The following is a 21,341-nucleotide window of genomic DNA, read 5'->3' on the forward strand; positions in this document are numbered from 1 at the left end:
CTCCTGGTTATTTTCCATGGCCATTTCAGTCTATATCTTAATGACTTACAACACGGGATTACTGTGTATAGTGCAGGCCTTTTAGAGTCTGGAAGGGGCTGAGTTATTGGACCCTTTCTTCAACCACACCATTTCCTCATTCCTTTTGTTGCATATGTTCAAGCAGTTTTTACAGTTAATGCACATTATTTTAAAATAGAAATTTACCATCCTGAAGCATGACAAATTACAGGGAATTTGTAGGAGTGTGGTGGCTCAGAATTTCAAAAAGGGTATGGAATAAATGACAAAGAACCATTCTATCTGGCCTTAAAATGAATGAATATCCAGAACTATGGAAACTAAACAAAATGGGAGTTTAGGTGCATCAGAAGGAGGACCTGTCTAAGAAAAGGAAAAGTTAAGGATTCTGCTGTAAGTACAGAGAGACTGGACATAAAAGGCAGTGGAGAGAGGGAAAAATAACCCTGTTGAAAACTTTCAGCACATTCCTCTGGATGTTTTACAGTATGAAAAATTATTAATTCCTCTCCATTTTGTGACTTAAGCTTGCTCTCAGGTAACCAAGCTTATACTGCCTGCTTGAACTTTATTGTCTCGGTGTGCTTAAGAAGAAACTTGAAATGCAAATAGCAAGCAGCTCCTTTATTTGGGGTGGGGAAAAGAATGTAAAATACTTTTATCTTTTTTTAAGATGGTGTTTCCAGGTTGTTTAGTAAAACAGAGCTTTAGCCAGATTTGCACTAGGAGAAAAATAGTTGAGAGATGCTGAGAAAAAGCTGGATTAGATTTATTAATTTAAGCAAAATTGTGAGTGGTTGAAACCATCAAGATGCAGGGTATCATCTGCAGTTTTAAACCTGAAAGCATTGGCTGCAAACATGCCTCAGTTTGGAAGCTCTTAAATGAAGCTGCCGTCACATTTTACTTCAGAATCTCAGTGAAAAAAATGTAGCTGCAATTAACATAATTAGTTGCCAGAAGTTATAATTGACAGCCAAATACCCTGATATTTGCCCTCCACCTCCACACACACCTTAGCAGTTGCAGCTGCTGATGTTTTAGTGTGAGTTTTGTTAAAAACAGAGTTCCTGTGTGAAAATCTGTTGTTATGTCTTAAAAATGTGTTTTTTATGAAGTTCAAATGCCCTTAAATGTTTATGTAAACTTGTGTAAGAGCTCCTCGCACTGAGATGGCAGTGTTAATAGACTATACTAATGGAAATTTAATAGCTACTTGAAAAAAGCTTTTAGAAGTTCATTGATACAGCATCTTATGCATGATACTGCTTTTATAGGTAAAAATACATGATGAGGCTGCATCTGATAGCGTGTTTCCATTGCAGCTGAAGACGGGAAACTTAAAACTGGGTGAGTGCTGTAGAGTGCTTGTTTATGAAGTATGTAAAGGGTGAGTGTCAGGATGATGGAGCTAGGCTTTTCTCAGTGATGTCCAGTGATAGGACAAGGGGTAATGGGTGTAAACTGGAGCATAAGAGGTTCCATGTGAACATCAGGAAAAACTTCTTTACTGTGAGAGTGACAGAGCACTGGAACAGGTTGCCCAGGGGGGTTGTGGAGTCTCCTACGTTGGAGACATTCAAGGCCAGGCTGGACAAGTTCCTGTGTGATGTACTCTAGGTTACCCTGCTCTTGCAGGGGGGTTGGACTAGATGATCTTTTGAGGTCCCTTCCAACCCTTGGGATTCTGTGATTCTGTAGTGGAATGGGCTGGGTAACTAATGTGTATAGAACTTGCACAATGTTTAGGTTTAAAATAAGAAGTGTGTGTCTTCAAAAAAACCCATAGTTTTATGAAAGTTCTGTTTAGAAGGAGAGAAAGAAACAACAAAGGTAAAAACCTGGATTAATACAGCAAAACAGTCATTTGATTTTCTAATACAAATCAGAATGTTATTTTTCTCCTCACCCTCCAGATGTCCAAGAGTAGTAAGTGCTGGATTGGGGTGCTTAGGAGATCCTTACGCTATAGGGCATGGAAGAGCAAAGTATCCTCCCTGTGCAGCGATTACCTTCAACATATAATACAAAACATTGTTTCCATCTTTCTTGATGCTTGTTTTGTAACACATGTTGGTGATCTTAGTCTTACAATACCTGAAAGGGGCCTACAAGAAATCTGAAGAGGGACTTTTAACAAAGGCCTGTAAGGACAGGACAAGGGGGAATGGCTTTAAACTGACAAGGGGAGATTGATATTAGACATTAGGGAGAAATCCTTCCCTGTGATGGTGCTGAGGCCCTGGCACAGGTTGCCCAAGGAGGCTGTGGCTGCCCCATCCCTGGCAGTGTTCAAGGCCAGGCTGGATGAGGCTTGGAGCAACCTGGTCTAGTGGAAGGTGTCCCTGCCCATGGCAAGGGGTTGGAACTGGATGAGCTTTAAGGTCCTTTCCAACCCAAACCATTCTATGATTAAAATCAGACAGTTGTGTTCTTCCAGTTTGTATTTATATAATGTATTAATATTTTAAAACTTGGTAGAAACCCAATTTAGTCTTATTTTCCAGAGTAGAAGGTTTGGATATGGTTAATTGCCCTCCATATAGGGCTTACTTTCCTTTTGTTCTCAAAGCAGCTTGGGTTTAGGTAGTCTATTGGCCCTTAGTACTATGGTATTTGGTGTTGATATCAGCTTTTTATTTTTACTGTAGCTCTTAACCAATTTAGGTTTCAGTCAGAAGTTACCTGGTGAGCTAGTGTTTGAGTCTGATGTTAGGTTTCTTAACCCGTCTTAATAACATACGTGCTGGCAAAGTAATGAGTAACAAAGCATTTTTATCCCCACACCCTGACAATGCTTGTTTATAGTTCCACACACTATTTTCCCACAGTCATTTCCCTGAAGCTAAACAGAGCCATGCTTTCCTACTCTTGTCAGGCACTTTGGAGTTGGTAATTCAAGTAATAGAATATTAGGAACAGTCATTTAGAAAGCTTTTCAGAGTAAGTAATGATAAGCGTGTCTTGGTGCATGCAAACCTTGCCACAGTTAGTCTTGTTAATTCTGCCTTATTGCAAAGTATGTTAGATCCAACATACTTTGGACTGATCAAGGACAATAAATGCGTGCTTTCTTTTTTGATGTGCACATGTTTTGGCATAATTATCATTGAATAGCCTTGCTAAAAGGCAGTGTAAATATGTACTGCAATAGGGAGGTTGTCTTTTTGTTGCAGTATTTTGGAGGGATCTAAATGAGTTCCGTTTTTTTTCTCCTCAGTCTGTAGTGTATAGAAGTTTCCAGTTTACTGTTGCTAGTCACGTTGATACGGTGGCAGTTGACATGGTGTCATTTCATGGTTGAGGGTGGGTATTGTTTGGTTTTGGGGTTTTTCTTTGTTGTGTTTTTGTTTTGTTAGCTGTAATATTTGAAAAAATATTTAAGTTTGTAGTACTTGGGCAGGAGGAGAAAGTGGCGTATGTATTTAATACCATTGTAATAGTAAGATAGGAGAAATGGCCGAAAGAGGTAGCAGAATTCATATCTTACCTTTTGCAATTCAGTTATCTTTTTCTAGTGACATGCTCCTGGATATCCAAAATTGTGAGTATTAGGTCCAGGTGTGTTTTCCTCCCAGCTGTCTGTCAAAGTTAAAGCCAAGGTTTTTGCCTCTGGACTGTTTGGTCTGCTGCTTCCTAGACTAATGACTGGTGTAAAGTACCACTGCAGCTGAGCATAACTTGAAAAATTTGCTTGGACAGTATGTATTTCATAGAATCCCAGACCGGTTTGAGTTGGAAGGGACCTTAAAGCTCATCCAGTTGCAAACCCCTGCCATGGGCAGGGACACCTTCCACTAGAGCAGGTTGCTCCAAGCCTCGTCCAACCTGGCCTTAAACACTGCCAAGGATGGGGCAGCCACAGCCTCTCTGGGCAACCTGTGCCAGTGCCTCAGCACCCTCACAGGGAATAAATTCTTCCTAACATCTAATCTCAATCTCCCCTGTAAGTTTAAAGCCGTTCCCCCTTATCCTATCCCTACAGGCCTTTGTTAAAAGCCCCTCTCCAGATTTCTTGTCAGCCCCTTTAAGCACTGGAAGCTGCTCTAAGCTTTCCCTGGAGCCTTCTCTTCTCCAGGCTGAACAAGCCCAGCTTTCTCAGCCTGTCTCAATAGCAGAGGTGCTCCAGCCCTCAGAGCATCTCTGTGGCCTCCTCTGGACTTGCTCCAACAGCTCCACATCCCTCTTGGGTTGCGGCTCCAGAGCTGGATGCAGGACTGTGGGGTGTGAGGAGGAGGGGTGTGTCTAACCAGAACAGAGTGTAAGGGGAGAATTCCCTCCCTTGATTTGTCCGACTATTCCAGTTTTCTCCAAAAAAAACTATGCTTTGTAGTCTGTTGGCTTGTATTGTTTGTGAAGACTATGACAAAGTGTTATCTAGGATCTATGAAAAAAATGAAGAATCAAACAAAGGTTTGTTTGGTGATCCTCTGTTTTCCTAGTTACATTAAATCATATGAAGTTCTTGAGTTGATGGTTCCTGGTTCTTGATTACTATTATTTTTCTTCCTCTGATGTAACGTAATAGTAGGATACAGAAAGAGATGAATGACAGCCAAACCCAGGAAGCTCTAAAGTACTACTAATGTACTTTGTCTTCTTCTTGCTTCTTTCTTGGAGGAAATACTACTGACTGTACCGCCTCAACCCCCACCACAGAAAGAACTCTCTGGCCTTTCATCTTGTTGCCTTTTTTTCCACCTTAGGTTTTTTTCACTGCAAGGTAGATCTGTGACTGCCTTTCCTTGTTGAGATTGGCATTTCTAAATCTTAATTCTGGTGAACCTTATGATATTCCTAGTTTAGTATATCAAAACTGCTCCTTGACATAACTAGGTTCCAGTTGGTCCAATGTGTTGATAGATGTCAGTTGTTTCTGATGTAGAGTCCATAGAAGGCAGATGGCTTTGCATGGCAAGTATCTCCAAATCTGCTATTACTCTTAGTAGCAAGAGATGTATTATACTTTTTCTTCATTTCTGCCTGTGTTACAACAGTGCTCTGCAGATGTGGCTTATGGCAGAGAAATCTGTGGGAAGCTTTCATTTCCTGAAAAATTGGTGAAATGATTGTGCCCTGAAATTGTTTTACGGGAGTTAGGCTTGAATAGCTACAATAGTGTTTAGTCATAATGAGACTTGTAGCTATGTGGGTTGTTTCATTACACACACTTTGCTGTCCTTTCAAAGGAAGCCATGTTTCTCTTAGCTTCTCATGCATCACAGAAAATCTCTGCAAATGGTTACGGACCATAGAAAATTTGAAATGTAAATTGTAGGTGCATTAAAACAAATCTCTGCGTTCTCACTGAATTTACTCATTTCTATACTTTGGGTTCCCCCTACCCCCCTTTTTTTTTCCTTTTTTTTGAGTTACCAGAAACTCAACCAGAGAGAAAATAAGTGTCATGCTCATTCTTTAGTTCCAACAGTGCTAAAGGCCGTTACTCATGTAGGATGAGATTAGGCTGAAATAATTGCCACCAGAAGTTAATAAAACCAGGAATTCAGAAACTTCTAATTCATTCTTTTTGGAGTTCACTAGTATCAAGAATATCCAGACTTACTCTAATTAAAGAATGTAAGCTTTCTGCTTCATAGCTCAGCTACTCTCTGCTTATTAGAAATAATCTGTCCTCACAAATATCTCCTATTTATTTTACATATGCTAGCTATGACATTTTTCTCAGGAAAAAAAATGTTATCTAGCCTGAGCCAGGCTGTCAGACAAGATGGAAATACCAGTTTGCCTTAATGGCTATTCCATAAAACTAATTTACTTAATTGTCCCAGCTGACCCCAGCCAGCATCTGCCCTCTTGCCAGTACATAAGGTTTGGAGGCTGTTTTTCATCCTGTCAGTGTCCGGCCTTTTTACAAACAGCATAGTTGATCAGAAACATCTTTCTGGTCAATTGTGGTGCAGAATAAAATGGGAATATTTGAACCTCTTACAGTGAGTTTTTATTGTTGTCACTGGCTATGTTCTTCTAATGAGATGGAAGTTCATAGACTCACAGAATGGTTTGGGTTGGAAGGGACCTTAAAGCTCATTCAGTTCCACCCCCCTGCCACGGGCAGGGACACCTTCCACTAGACCAGGTTGCTCCAAGCGCCATCCAACCTGGTCTTGAACACTGCCAGGGATGGGGCAGCCACAGCTTTTCTGGGAAACCTGTGCCAGCGCCTAACCACCCTCACAGGGAAGAAATTTTTCCTCTAATCTTTATCTAATCTAAATCTACCCTCTGTCATCTTAAAGCCCTTAAAGTTGGTGTGTTTCAGCCGAAGAGGTGGATGACCTTTGAAACTGGTAACCCAACTGCTCTAACAAATGAAGCGATATGACCAGGTAGAAATTTTAATTAAATAGGTCCTAGTTGGAAACTTAAGTGAGTAGTCAGAATAGATGGAATAAGTATTCCATCTATTGTGTGGAATAAATCAGTTTGTAATAATAAAGTCTATTTTCTTTAGTATCACTCTAATGTAATAGGAAATGTAATGAGGAAAGGCTCTTAAATACTCTATATTCCTGAACCTTTAAAATCTACTTGGTCAGCTTTTTAATTGTAGCATCAAGGAATCATGCAGCAAGGCGTACAGCTTTGAGAGTATTGCTTTATTAATGAGGAATGCACCCAAAAAGGGATCCTTGTGCCTTCTCAGTGAAAGCTTGGCAGAGCAGGAGTCAAGCTGCCTATTAAGCAGGAAGGGAAATTCTCCTAATCGAATACTTGCAAAGCAGCCACCTGGAAATTTGTTTGTTAGTTTGCTTAATGTTATAGATGATGCTGTAATACAGTATCATCAGTTTGGGAAAACAGGATAATTAAAAAAAAAAATCAAAGGAATAAAACTATATTCTCATTCTAGTGCATTGGAACCAGTGTTTGGAACATGCTGGTGCTGATTGTTAGAGCTGCTTATTTGGAGGAAAGAGATATTTTTTCTTCCCTCTCTGAGTTATCTAACAAGTAGCTCAAGCATGCAGTACTTGCACAGTTCTTCTGTATGTCTAATAAAAATGTGCATGTTAATGTATTTTTTATTTTTAGGAATGCCGTCTTTAACATGATGTTCAGTACCTCTTTTGGAAAAGAAGCTAGAATTTTTCATCAAATCCTAGTTACCACTTTCTGCTTCTGGCTTCTGAAAAGGAAAATAGGAGCTGTGTGTAGCTAATGTTCACACATGGTTTTTGTGCTAGATAGTTTTAGACTATGAACTCCCTAGTGAAGGAGGTTGAGATGAGAATTGCTGTTTGTGATGGTTGATAATTTTTAAAGAAATATAGCTGGGAACAAGGTTTGGGCTTGCAGCCAGTTTATCTTTCACAGTTGTTTCCTTTCACTCCCTGTCTGCTTTGTGCCAGCTCTAAGAACTGAAGCTTTTGCCTTGTGTATGAGCTGTATTTTAGCATGCAGTATTTTGAGGGTGCTGGCTGACCTGACAGACCTTTGAGGCAGCGTGTTCTCTCCCATCTGATTTGGGTCACCTATGTGAGAATGCTGTAATGGGATTCACAATGTGCTGAGCGGGAGAAAAGATCAGATTCTTAGATAAAAGTTGCTTTCCTTTGGATCTGAAGAATAACACAAAAATAATCTGAACCTTAAGAAACTCTCTGTGTAGACAAAAGGAGTAATTAATGTGCTCCTTATAGAAAATACATCTAAAACTAACATGAGCTTTTGAGCAAATACAGATAGAGTTGAGCATCAGATCTATTCTTGTTCTTTTTAGGCCATCATAACTGCATGACCTATTTCCAAAGAATAATAAGCTGTCTCATTTGGGTATCTCTGCTTAAAAGCTGAAAATGCATATTCCAAAAAGGTGCTGTTTGAGTCCTGGTGAGTGTGTGTGTGTGTGTGTTGTTTCTTTTGCTCTATACAAATACAGAGATTTTTAGCTTAAAGCATAATTATTTCTTTTTTCACTGAAATAATAAACGACTTCAATGCAGGAAAAATTCTGGGTATTCCACATCTTGTTTCTCAAGTAAACTATTACAAATTACAGTAAGCTTGCATAATGTTATGTATTGTCAGTTTATTATCAGTGAGAAATGGTATGTATATTTAAAATACTCTAGTAGTCGGTAATGGTTATTGTGTCTAGTTCTTGCTTCCCAGAAGGCAGAATCTCTTTATTCCATATGGTGTTCAGTAAGTCTGATCCTCTGTAGTCTTTAAGCATACATTTTTAATGTTAGGTCTGTCCCCTTTCCAAACTGAAAGCCTGCTTCTCTGAGTGGAGAGCTGTCTCTGAATCTTTCTTGCCGGGTCTCTTCCAGTTCCCAAAAGCCTTGACTCCTGTCAGAGATTAATCCTTCTTATTGACCTGTGCCATCAGAAGCTTACAGAAATACCACCTATTAGATTTTTATCTTTGTGAGTAAGCTGCTTTGGAAATTGCTTGGAAAATACTGCAAAGTTTCTTTCCATAATGATAATTAAAATGTATTACGGTATTTATTAAAGTCTCTTCCATGCTAGTAGTAGACAAGTTTGCAGCTAGTTCTTGTTTTAATACCAATTTTTCATTAACATTAAACATGAAACGAAGACAGTTGCTGTGTATGTGCCTCTTGTTTCTGGGGGGTGGGTCTTGGGGTTTTGAGGTTGCTTTGAAGTCCACCTTGGGGAAATAGAACTTGCAAGAGTGCTTTGGTGGTCTTTCACTGTCCTTTAGGACATGTTGATTCTGGGCTCGATGAACTTTGCATGTCATCTTCCTCAGTTTGAGTTGTTTGAGTATTGTTTTTTTGGGTTTTTTGGGGATGTGAGGGTGGTGTTCCTAGCTCTAGTGGTTTGCTCTGTAGAGAGATAATCAGCTTTCAAGAGAAAATGGTCTCTGCTTTCAAAAGCAACCTGCCATCTGTAATTTAAACTAACCTTTTTAATGCTGCCCTGAATCAATGGGAAAGCTTCTGCTAGTGGGAAAAACTTCTTGCTCTGAGACAAGGAGTAAAATGTACCATTTCTATGTTCAGTGTCTTTCAGGCTTTGTTACTGTATCTGCTTTTAGGCTTCAGCCACTTGTTAGGAGTGTTTGCAAGGACATAGAATGAGTGTCAGTCACACCATTGATGCATACATTTATTTAACAGCTCACTCCCAGAGATTTTGCTACTTAAAGAAAAATGGTGGGTGGGTGTATTCTCCTTTGGGTTTGGGTTGACAATTCGTTACGGAGATGTCTATGTTCTTGCAGTTACTGTATGTGCAAATTCAGAACTCCTGCCTTGCATTCCTGTTCCATAAATTATTTTGCCTTTGTTGCTATCTCTTTTGTATGTACTTTCCTTTTCTACTCATTTAAATTTGTGTTGTCTGTTCTGCTCCTTTCCAATTTTAAGCTAATCCAGCAGTGAGTTAGTTGGAGCTGTCATCTCACGGGTTGGCAGTATGCCTTACCCATGGTTTGCCAAATGCATGGCAAGATTTCCTCTACCCAAAGCAACTGAGCTGGATCAGCTCACATTTTGGTTGCATTTTTCAGATTTTCTTCTCTTTATGAAGATGGACAGTGTTGGTACTTTTTTTTTTGTCTTGATAGTTTATTATTTCATTCCCAAATTGCAACAGTTCTACTTAAGACACTGTATCATGAGCTCTTGTTACTGTTGAAATTTGTTTGATAGGCAAGATGAATCGTTGTTCAGATAGGTTCAATATGGGTTAATTTTGTTTTTCAGGGGTTTTCTAGGACCTACTCCCAATTTGCTAAGGATTTCTCTATTTTAAAACTGGTTATGTTTCACACCATTTTCATTCCCCAGTCTGCAGGAATAATCCCAGTGCTGTGCCTGTTCGGGAATACCTGCCACCCCCAACATTTTGCATCTCTGGACTTCTTATTTTTGGTGTGTTTCCCCTACCCCATTTTGGGAAGATACAGAAAAATAGCACAAAAAAGTGAAATTACCATGTTAAAACTGATTAAATTCTACAGATTAGTCCTTGAAACCCTCGGGGTTTTTTTATCTTCTTTCCTTTTTTTCTGGTAAGAGTGTATTGGGGTGGGGATGTGTGTGTGTTAAATACTTCTTTTTTTTTTCAAGCTTTTTATGAGCCTTATTTCTTCATGACAGTCATCATTAATATTTAAGACTCCTTTTGGAAATACTATCTGAACATGTGTCAAATAGAAGTAAAACCACATGCACATGTGTTTTGTAGAGAAGATGGTGTGGACATGATAAACCTTTTGATCTGTGTATATGTATATATACATGTTAAATTATTTTTGGCAGTCCTTTGTCACTCTTCTGTAACTTACAGTCTCCTCATGGAACAAAATAAAGTTAATTATATACTCTTTATCCTACACTCTTAAAAGTAGAGACTCACGTAGCATGTGTGGAAATGCAAGACTGTCTTGATTATAGCAGTTGACAGAGTGGCAGATGAATCTCATTTTTCTTTTCCTCCTGGAAGTATTTGTCCTTACAAGTCTTTTGTGGGTGTTAAAACTTGTACTGTTATGGGTCAGGTTTCATGAGCTGTTTTGAAGTATCAAATAAGATACTTTTTAAATTATTTAGGTTTGACCTGTCAGTATCATTAAGTTTTTAATTTTCAAGAAACATGATTTTGCTTGAAATTATCTTACTATGCAATATAATTGGTGTAAAATATTCAGGTAAATGTTGATTTGAGAGCAAACTTAGCTTAATTTAATCTCTTAAAACCTGCAAATGTGTTGACTTGGTTAAAGCTGTGACAGCATTTGGCAGTCATTTCAGCAGGTGTTTGTATTAGGATATTGACATACACTCCTCCAAATTTGTTTATTGACTTTAATACTTCTACCATCAATAAATGTGATTATAATGCCTCTTATTTGTGTTATTAGATGCAGTAGCTGATACTGTTATGCTTTAAAACCAGGTTTTCCAAAATATTTTTGAGGCACTGAGGTTCTGTATTTTAAAGTTGATTTTTCTGCTTCGAAGCAAGCATGTGTCTGTTATGTGAGAGTGTTTTTTATGGAAGGATTTTCAAAATTCAGCTGGTGGAATTCTCAAGTCTTTTTTGAGTGTTGCCAGGTTGCTTGCTTAGGGAAAGGTAATGTGCAGTCTTCAGGAAATAGTACGTTCTGAGAAGTACTTACCTCAAAGCTGGTATTGTAGCTGTTGAGTCTGTTCAGAGCTTACAATGTGGAGCATCTGGAAGGCTAAAAACAAGTGCAAAAACAACAATCTGTAACAGATTACTTAAACCTCCTGGCTTTCCTGATAGTGTTTCATTTGACAGTAGCTACAAAGGCCACATTTGGAAAAACATTATCAGTTGTTAACGTCCCTGAAATGTTCTAAATCTATGCAGGAGCTGGTCAGTCCCTCGAAGGTGTAGCTGCTGATGAGAAAGAAGTTATCTAACTTGCCTGAGTCTGCTTATCCTTTCCTAGCCATGAAATTACCTGTGTGCAATTAGCAGGTTTAGGCAGGGCCAGGCTGCGTGGAAGCTTTGGGTTCCTAAGGCACTTTCCTCCCCATGAGCCACTCTCATGATACCTGAGGCCGTTGTCACGATATGTTCCCTGGTGCCTGCCTGCTGATGGGCACCTTGGCACATGTGTGCCCTGGGCACTGCATGGATTTGTACTTTCCCTTAGTGCCCTTCTCTCTGAATGGCAAAAAAGATGACTTTAATTCTTTGGATACCTGCTGTGAATCTGAGTGAATGTGTGCATATCCCTGAATGTCATCTGTGCTTGAAAAGTGATCTTCAAATGGGACTCCTGCCACCCTCACAAACCCACTGCAAGAAAATGAATACATTTCTTTTCTGCTTAGCTAGTCCTTCAGTATTTCAGCCAAACTGACCTTTACTTCCATTTTCCCCCACAGGCTTCTGCCTTGTCTTTCCAGCAGTAGTATGTTTTGTCCTTGGTTGCCTCCACGGGTTTACTTCTAAAGACCTGACTGGGGTTTGTCTCTGCCCTTTTCATCGCCTATCAGGGGATCAAAATTCTGTCCTTTGATTTATTTCTTTTCTTCCTCCTATTTTCTTTGCTTTTGCTGTGTTTCATGTGGCAGCTCTGAACTATTGTACTGACCATCCAGAGCGGGGTGGGGAGCAGTCATTTTGTGTCTTAATGCAAAATAGAAGAAAAAGCTTAAGGCAGGACACTGAAAATCCCTGAGTAGCATGCTTCTGGGGATTGTAACAGCAGATATCACAATTATTGTATCAGATATTAAATAGATATGAGGGATGAGAAGTAGATACGTGCTGCAGTGTTCGGGTGCTTTGCTATCAGCCTTGCTGCTGGTGGTGTCTGCCTGCATTCCTCCTGGTGGGGCCCAACTCGAACCCTGCCCTGGTTTCAGCTGTAACGTTTTTCCTCCCAGTAGCTGGTGCAGGGCTGTGTTTTGACTTTAGGCTGATAACGCACCAGTGTTTTAGTTGTTGGTAAGTTATGCTTACTCTGATCAAGGACTCTTCAGTCTCATGCTGTGCCAGTGAGGAGGGGCACAAGAAGCCGGGAGGGAGCAGAGACAGGACAGGTGACCCAAAGTAGCCAAAGGGGTATTCCATACTACAGCACGTCATACCCAGTATATAAGCTGGGGGAGTCACCCAGAAGGGACTGTTTGCTGTTCAGGTAGGTCTGGGCATCAGTCAGCGGGGTGGTGAGCAGTTGTATTGTGCATTACTTGTGTTTTCTGAGCTTTCATTTCTTGTTGTTTCCTGTTATTATCATTACTGTTATTGTTGGTATTCTTTCTTTTATTCTTACTCTTTAGTTATTAAACTGTTCTTATTTTGACCTGTGGGATTTACATTCTTTCGATTCTCCTCCCCATCCCTCCTGGGGGGTGAGCGAGTGGCTGCATGGTGCTGATTTACCAGCTGGGTTTAAACTGTGACAGACCCACAGCTCCTTTTCTGCCCAGACATGTAAGGGAAGGCTGGGAACTCTCCTGTAGCACTTTGTCTTCTATCTGCTGATAATGTTGTTAAATTGTTCAGGTACTTTTGACAGGCAGGTAAAGTTAGGTAACTGAATTGTGAGTGTACAATGGGTCTGCTCTGGGGTCAGTAACCTTCTACAGGTGTGTGATGCCAGTGCTGGACCAGGCACTTCTTAACAGGAAAATGTACTACAGTTCCTTTATCACTGTCCTCTAGGTTTTTTCCGTAATGCATAAATAAATCTTGTGCTGTTGCTGCAGAAGGGGTTGAGGAGTGATGGTTCTTCACAGTCATGTGGTCTTGTCCCCTCCTTGCACAGAGCAGGAGTAGCTGCTGAGCTGGCTGAAGGCTGATCATGGAGATGCTTCTGGCAGGGTTGGTTTTCAGGTGGATTAATGAGCTGATGACGCTCTCCTACATTGCCCTGAGCTGACTGTGTGAAGTGGCACACGTGCCACCAGCTAACTTCATCCTTTTACCAGCTTCTGTCATCTGTTTAGATGTCCTGGCAGTGTTTATGGTACAAGGCATTTATAAATACCTGCTAAGGTAGAGGAGAAATTTGAACCAGAAAAAAGCAGGAGGACACTGGAATAGCTTTTTCTTCAGGATTTTGTTGGTTAGCTATCACAGACGTAACAGCTTGGGCTATGATGGCGTGCATCCCATGTAAATGCAGTGTCTTATAATTTATGTCAAAGCCCACCCCCTCGCCCCTCCCAACAAAACAACCCATAGGAAAATCATGATATTGGGATCATGGCAGGGATCTTTAGAAGTTTTAAAATTGCTTTTGTGTTTTTAAACAGACTGGTTTAATATTCGAAGGATAGAGGGGTTTATGGGGGGGTGTTGTTGGTTTGGTGTGTTTTCTAGTGTTTACATCTGTCTCTCTTCACTGAAATATATTTCAGGAAAACTGCTTTACTGAATGGTATCACTTTTCTGGACATCGCTTTTACTTCATTGAAATGAATAAAAGCCATCATTCACCACACTTTCTGCACTTTTTGGTGGGGTGCAATTTTTGTTAATTTTTAAGGGTTTGGAGGAAATACATTCTTTTACAGCATAGTTTAGGTAAACAGAGTACATGTATTTAAAGATGTCTCCATTTTACAGAAGCATTTGTATGCTGGCCTAGGCTATTCCTGAAATGTTTGGGGAAAATTCTGCCTTGAGTTTTGTACTAAATGCTGTGTTTACTAAAGGATTTCTTGATAACATCTGGTTAATAATTGAAGCTCCAGCATTCCTGGTTATGCTGGTAACGTTAGGTCAAAAATTTGAGGTGATGAGGTTGTGGAATTAGCACAGTGAGTACAAGCACATGCTTGCAGAGAAACTGAAAGCCTGGGGTTTTGTGATGGGTTTTTTTTTGATGGTTTTGGGTTTTTTGAGCGGCTTTTGGTATAGCTGCTGTGTACATATGAGAACAGAAGTTATTTCATGTGTACTTTCTCATGTAATGTTATGTATGCTGTGTATATATTCTGATTTCCCCACACTCCCCACCAAAAGTTCTCTGTGCTCCAGCACTACTTCCCCACACTCCTGACTGGATGTCTATATCTGAAAATTTCTGTAGCCTTTTTCTGGTATAAACCAAAACTTCAATCCCAATTGGCAAATTCTTTTTTTTTTCTGTTGACAGATGATGATGTACCTGCAGATATGGTTGCAGAAGAATCAGGTCCTGGTGCACAAAATAGTCCATACCAACTTCGCAGAAAAACTCTTTTACCTAAAAGAACAGCTTGCCCTACAAAGAGCAGCATGGAGGTAACTTGTTTATTTGATTTTTAATTGTAAAGTAAATCTTACTGGTTTAAGAACAGCAAGAACAGTACTTTTCATAAGCCACCTAATGATTGAATTGATTCTTATTTATTTCATTAAAGGGTGCCTCTACTTCAGCTACTGAAAACTTTGGTCACCGAGCTAAACGTGCAAGAGTATCTGGAAAGTCCCAGGATTTATCAGGTAATAACTTTTTGTACAAAAAAGGGGGTGGGGAAGAAGGGGTGGAGATATCACTTAACTTCACACACCCACAAACCACCCCCAAACTTAGATTTCCTGTCCGTCCTCCAACCAAGAAACAGCAGTGAAAAAACAACTGCAGACTTGTTCTGAACTTCAAACTTGGAAGGGTGAATTTAACCTGATATTTAGAATCTGATCCTTCAGTCTGGCATGTTGTGGGCATGTTGGTTTGGGTTTTTTTGGTTTTGTTTGGGTTTTTTATTCTCCTCAGAATGCTGTGTAGATGTATCCAAGCTACTGTTAGAAGCAGTAATGCTGCAGTGGTGCAGCAGTCTGACTAGGCGTATTTACTGTTTCTCATGTTGATGTATTGTTCCAGGATATTGTTTAGAGGTAGTTTCAGTGTGTCATTAGAGCACCTAATTGTGGAGAGAGGGAGAGAATTTATGTGTGCTTGTAAGTAAAAAAATTACACATACTTACTGACAGGTATTAACAAATATGTATGTACATTGTATAATAAACACGTGCAGTACATGTGTGTATAATTATATTGTGTGTGTGCATGCACATATGTATATTTATACACACGCACATATATAGACATACATACCCTACTTGTTCTCTTTTCTCTGCATCATTTTTTTAGTCTCTGTTTCTTTTTGTCTCCTGACATGCTCTTTAGTTCCAGGAGATCTGCTGTCACTCTTCCCTGGAAAATCAACACCAGCTCTTGCAAATTTCCATTGATGTGGTTTCTGTTGCTTTTCTTGTTTGGCATGTTGGGGGTTTTTTTTGTTTGTTTGTTTAGGTTTTTTTTTGTTTTTAGTCCGTGTCTCCCTTAACTTTGTGAATTAAAACTGAGCAGCTGGCACAAGGCTTTGGTCCATTTTGATTGCTTCTGTTGAAGTCTGTTCTTTCTGGCTTCTCACCTTCTCCATAGTGTAGATTCTCTCTTTCAAGCCCCCCATTAACTCTTATAATTTCAGCAACTGTTTAAGAATCATTTGATCTCAGATTTATATCCTTGAAACAACCAGAACCAACTGAACATCAACCTGTGCCATTCTACTTCCAGTTTCATTTCCTGAAGCCTTCTGCAAACTTGTCTTGTTATAGACTCAGTTTCTCTTGTTAGTTCTTAGGGGTTTTTTTTCAAGGTCATTCACTTTTGATGTGTTCTTCCTTATGCTTGTACTCACCTTCTTGCTTTAGAGAAGGTATGTGATTTGACTTCTGTGGTACAAATTACAGGGCGAAGGACACTGATTTCCGGAGGAATTCTCCATGCTTTGACTGCACATTTGTTTTGTTACATTCTTGAGTTCATGTGGGGAAAGACTGTGGGGGCTTCTCCAGCATGGAAGTACCAGAAGAATTGTAATCAATGATTTTATTATTGTACTTTTAAGATTGTATTCAAACCAGTTGCAGTCTAACAGGAGTGTCCTTCTTAACCCATTTTCTATTAATCTCTTTCCTGGTATGAAGGATAGTTATTTTTTATTTTCCCAATTGAGTTACAGAAGTAATCTTCTAAATTTGTACAGGTATTGATTGCAGGGAGATTTCCCCATACACACACAGTTTTTGTTAGCATAGATAATGATAGCTGTTGTGACTGAGTTGTAAGCATGAGACTTTCTGGATTGCCATCAGTGGAGATTGCATATTGTCATCTGGAACATATAGCTGCTTTTTTCAGAACTGTAGATGAAATGAAAGTGTGGGATTAGAAACACAGGATCGTGTTGGTGGAGAACCGTTCCTTCTCACATGGACTCTGAGTTGAGGAAAATCTGGGTGGAAATGAAAGGAGAAATGGAGTCAGCTAGTTTCCAACTGGAGTGGAGCCAGTAGCTGGAAAAACAGAAGACTATTCCTTATTTTAGTCCTGATTTCAGAATTACTGCTGCTGAGAGAGAGTTGCCACTTCAAATTGTAAGGAGGGGAAAAAAAAATCAGTCTTTGATACTGTAACAAAAGAACACATTAGAATTCTGAAATACTGATATATTTTTTTTCTGCCATTTGCAGCTCTGTGATGGGCACCAAGTTCTTCAATATCGAGACAGAAAGATTAGTGAATATGCAAGAATCTTGATGGGAAAGCAACACAGAAATATAGAAAATAGAAATTTTAGAATACAAAAAAAATACAGAAACCAAAAATGTAGTCAAGAAATGAGTGTGATGGAGCTGTGCTGCTTGTATCACAGCTGACGGGTAAACCTCCAAAGTCAGCATTTGTTAGACATCTGTAGAAAACATTTATGGCATTTAGATCTTATTGATCCAAATATTTGTTTCATATGCTAATACAGTATTTATTGATTTACAGAAAGGTTGCAATTCACTACACTCTGACAGTTTCCTTACATTACCTCAACTGTAAATGTATGTTTCTGCTTACTGGGATATTTCAGTCTTCGCTGCCACTTGTCATGTCATTCTAATCCAGGGTTTTAATCGTTTGATGTACTCTTCCTTTTTGTTTGTTACTGCGTAGGTTCCTTCGTCTCTTGCTTTAAGATCACTACATTTGCATAACCATTTTATACTGGGCAATTCTTGCTAACCATCTTTGGAAGGCTTCAGTTCAGAGATGATTTCTTTCTTTTCCCTGAACTACAGAGTTTCAGTAGATACTGAGAACCCTGAGTTACTGGGTCACTTATTTATTATTTTGTACATTGGATACATGCACTGTTCATAGGTCACAGAACTTCCTGCCTTTTAAATTTCTATTTTTCTTTTTCCTATTGATTTATCAGGTATTTTTCCCAAGAATACTGCTTGCTATATTTTCTGACATATTTCTACTTCTTAATAAGAAAATATTTTTACTAAATGCCGTCTTATGGAACAAAAGCAATTTGTCTCCATCTTCTCCATTAAAATGGACATAAAAGTTACTGCTACAAGACATAACTTACAATTTGGGTTTCATGGATGGCATGCTTGGTCTTTGTACAAAGAAGGTAATTCACTTTCAGGCAGCTTTCTCTGCCCTTTATTTTGATATTACTGTCACTAGTTTGTGTTTATTAAATGGTCAGAATTGAAACTGAATTAACTTCACACATATCCTGTGGAAACAGAATGACATAACCGGTTGTGGTTCTAATTTTCAGTTATCTAGTATATTAGCGCTTTATTAGAATCATAAATAGTTCATCTGTTAGGGCAAAGATAAAGATTGGTGATTTTGTTTTTATTTTTATTCTTGTCTATTTTCCACACTTGGAAAACTGACAATTTTTTATTATTATTTTTTAAAAGTAAGAATATGCATTTATATGTATTTAACCTTCACCTTGTCAATAGCCATAAAACTGTCAGGAGTAGCAGCACATAAAAGCTTCTGATTTGATGACCAGAGAAACCTTTAAACCATTTTGGTTTATTTTTGTAAACTGGGAGGAAGAACATGTTGAATGCATCCTGGCCTTGACAGATTACGAAAAGACCCCCAAAAGATGAAGTGTGAATTTATAAAAGAAAAGCGTGGCGTTCTCTCTTGGACCCAGGGGGTATTCAAGACTTCACATTAAGAAGCAAATCAGCTTTTTTCAAATGATACTGGAGAATTCTACCTGGTAATCACTGAATCGGTGATTTGAGTGGAGAAATCTTTAATCAACCCCTGCTCCTGAACTAAGTAGAAGGGCAGTTTCAATCCCTCATTTCTATGGATTTTGGATAAAGGTGGGTTAGGATAGCAAACACCTCTAAAATCATTGTCTTCATTTTGAAAGCAGAACCTAGGCTTCCTAGTAAATACAATTAAAAAAATTGCTGTTTGGGAGAGCTTTTTCTGTCTTTATCTTTCTATTCATTATAATTGAAGAAGTTTTTTGGCACTTACAAGGTTAGTCCCTACTCTTTGTTGTGAGGAAACGCATCTGGATTTCAATTTCTGTCTTGAGATAGGGCCTTGAGACTATGAACCGATGAGCGGGGGGGCATTACACTAGCGAACTTCCCCCTTCAATAAAAGAATAATCGAGGTCCTAACATATATAAACTTAAAGGAAGAAAAAATTCTGCAGTTCATTTAGGAAAGTAACTGAATGTCTTGGGAAGATCAGATAGTATGCCTCAGGGATTTGTGTGTTAGAAGAAGACAGGTCGTGGAAGGCTGTAAGGATTTACTGTCTTGCATTCGCAGTATCGCATTTCAGCTTGTGAGACAGTAGAAGAATGTATCTCCATATCAACCTGGAAAGCTACTGGAGAAAGATGAATTCAGAAGGAATGTCCAATTATCCTGTTATGCATTTCAAGGGTTAGTAGGACTGTAGAATGAATTGCTGCTGCCTGTTTGACACAGGAAAGAACCTTTATATCTCCAGTGGTAAAGGACCTTTTAAAGCCAGCATTGATCATGTGCATAAGACTTTTTTGGTGATGCCCAGCCTCATGGACTCGTGGTGTATGGTCCCCAGACTTTGGGCTCCTCAGGTGTCTCTTGAGCATGAGGCCTTTCCAGATTACTTGCTCTTTATTCATTTTGCTGACTTCCTGTCTTCAGTCTGGCTTGTTAGATCCTGAAGGGAGCTATCTTTGCCAGTTTCTGGGCATTCATTCCTGTATCCTTCCTTGTGCTAACGCTTCTGTAGCTTGCAGTGAGCTACAGCAAGGAGCTGATCCATAAAAGAATTAGTTTAGATGGATAAGGGTGAGGAAGAAAAACCTGTTTTACTCTGCCATGGTCAGTGCTGCCAACTTAAAAGGATACTTTGGGAGCTCATAGCTATGGGCATGCGGAATAGTGACCCTCATCCTTTTTGTACAGTGTAGCTTTTTGTTGAAGTGGCCTATACCTATAGCTTATGACTGTAAGATATATTACTGTTGAGAGCAGCCATCAGTCCATTAGATAAATGCCCTCCTAACATCTTAGAAGAAATCAGTGTTTCTGAATCACCAAGGTGATGCTTGTTCAATGTATCCTGTACATGTACAATGTATCTTTGTACAAGTATCACCAAGGTGATACTTGCACAAAGCAAGAAGAGGTTCTGAGAGTCACTGTAGAGTCAGTAGTATTTCAGCATTTCTGCTAACTGCTCTGACCATAGATATAAGCACAAAACCTGGCAAAACCAGCTGTAATCAGTTCTTTTGTAGTACAGAGGTTCTGGTGATGTCGTCTACGGACCACAGCTCGGCATCTTCGTAACAGCTGCTATTCTGGTCTTTGCATTTCATATCTTCACTCTCTTCTAGTTGGAAATAACATGAGTATTTGTGTTAATTTGTCCAAGGAAGACTTGGGGCGTATCTCTTTTTTTGTGTGGAATCTCATATGGGAACTATTTTTCAGAATGATTATTTCCTCAAATCTAGTAGGTTGTCTTTCTGAGGGTCACTTTAGTAGTCTGTAAAAGCCAGAATCACAGTTCTGTTGCTTCCTAGGTTCAGATGTTCTAGGAAAACTTGAATAATGCAAAGGGCATTACATGGATGTAATTGCATTATGAATGTCGCAGGAGCTTTTAATGCCTTCCATACAAATCCTCTAAACTTTGGAAGCTGTTCTGAATGGTTCTGCCTAAAAAAGGATCCTAAAGTCAACGAAACAAATGACCTGTGCAGAGAGACCTCTGCTGCTGTGAGAACACCTGCCACAGAAGGGTCTTGGGAGAACACAAACTGCAAATGGGTGTTTCCCTATATGAACTCTCTCATGTAGAGCACGCATGTACCCAAGAGCAGGGGTTTAACAAAGCGCACTCACATTGCCACACAATACAGGAACAGTTTCCTTAGACCTCTCTCAGGATGTACATCTGGCAAGGCTAATGCTGCTTCTGGCTTGGAGTTTTCATTTTGAAAGACAGCATAAATGGGAGTAGGTGGAAGAAGAAGATTTGAACCGTTGCTGGCTACTGGTTTCCTGCATCCTGAAAGATGTTCTCTTTCCTTATGCGCACTGTGGGAGAAAAGCAGATTTTACTTGTAGCTTTTTGAGATGGTCACTATTTCTGAGTAAATTCTTTTGTGTTTGAAAACATTTGCAGAGGTTTTGGTGCTGGGATTAATTATTATTGTTGTTATTATTGTCACAACAAAGCTAATAGTGAGGAGCCCGTATATCTGGAACATACACAGTAGCTTCTTAATGTCTGCCATTGTATGCACATTGATTTCTCCAATTGAAAAGGTGAACTAAGCATTTTTGAAAGAGGAAGACTATAATTTCTACCTGAATCCAGAGTCAGCTGTTTGCTTCTTTTATGCCTTAACTTTATATGAAAATATACTTCAAAAATCAAGAAAAGCTGCTCTGAAATCATTGGTATTTTAAATGGGAATCTTTCAGATGGTATATTGGTGATCTGGTTTAGTTGGAATTTGGGCTGGTTAAATATGTCAATGATCTTACATCGATTACTGTTCAT

General features: G+C 39.3%; 1 protein-coding gene across 5 annotated transcripts in view; it reads left to right on the top strand.

The window, feature by feature from the left end:
- FBXO11 (F-box protein 11) overlaps nt 1-21,341 on the top strand; it is a 76,664-nt gene that overhangs the window by 26,208 nt on the left and 29,115 nt on the right. For all 5 annotated transcript variants that reach the window (XR_013956566.1, XM_080615040.1, XM_080615041.1 and 2 more), the window contains exons 2-3: nt 14,603-14,730; nt 14,850-14,931. Coding sequence is in view for 4 of the 5 variants with exons in the window: in XM_080615040.1 (XP_080471166.1) it covers nt 14,603-14,730; nt 14,850-14,931 (210 nt within the window). In the remaining variant the exon portion in view is untranslated. The remainder of the gene's footprint in view (nt 1-14,602; nt 14,731-14,849; nt 14,932-21,341) is intronic.

The sequence above is a fragment of the Psittacula echo genome (genome assembly GCF_963264785.1).
Source record: "Psittacula echo genome assembly, chromosome: 4".
NCBI lineage: Eukaryota > Metazoa > Chordata > Aves > Psittaciformes > Psittacidae > Psittacula > Psittacula echo.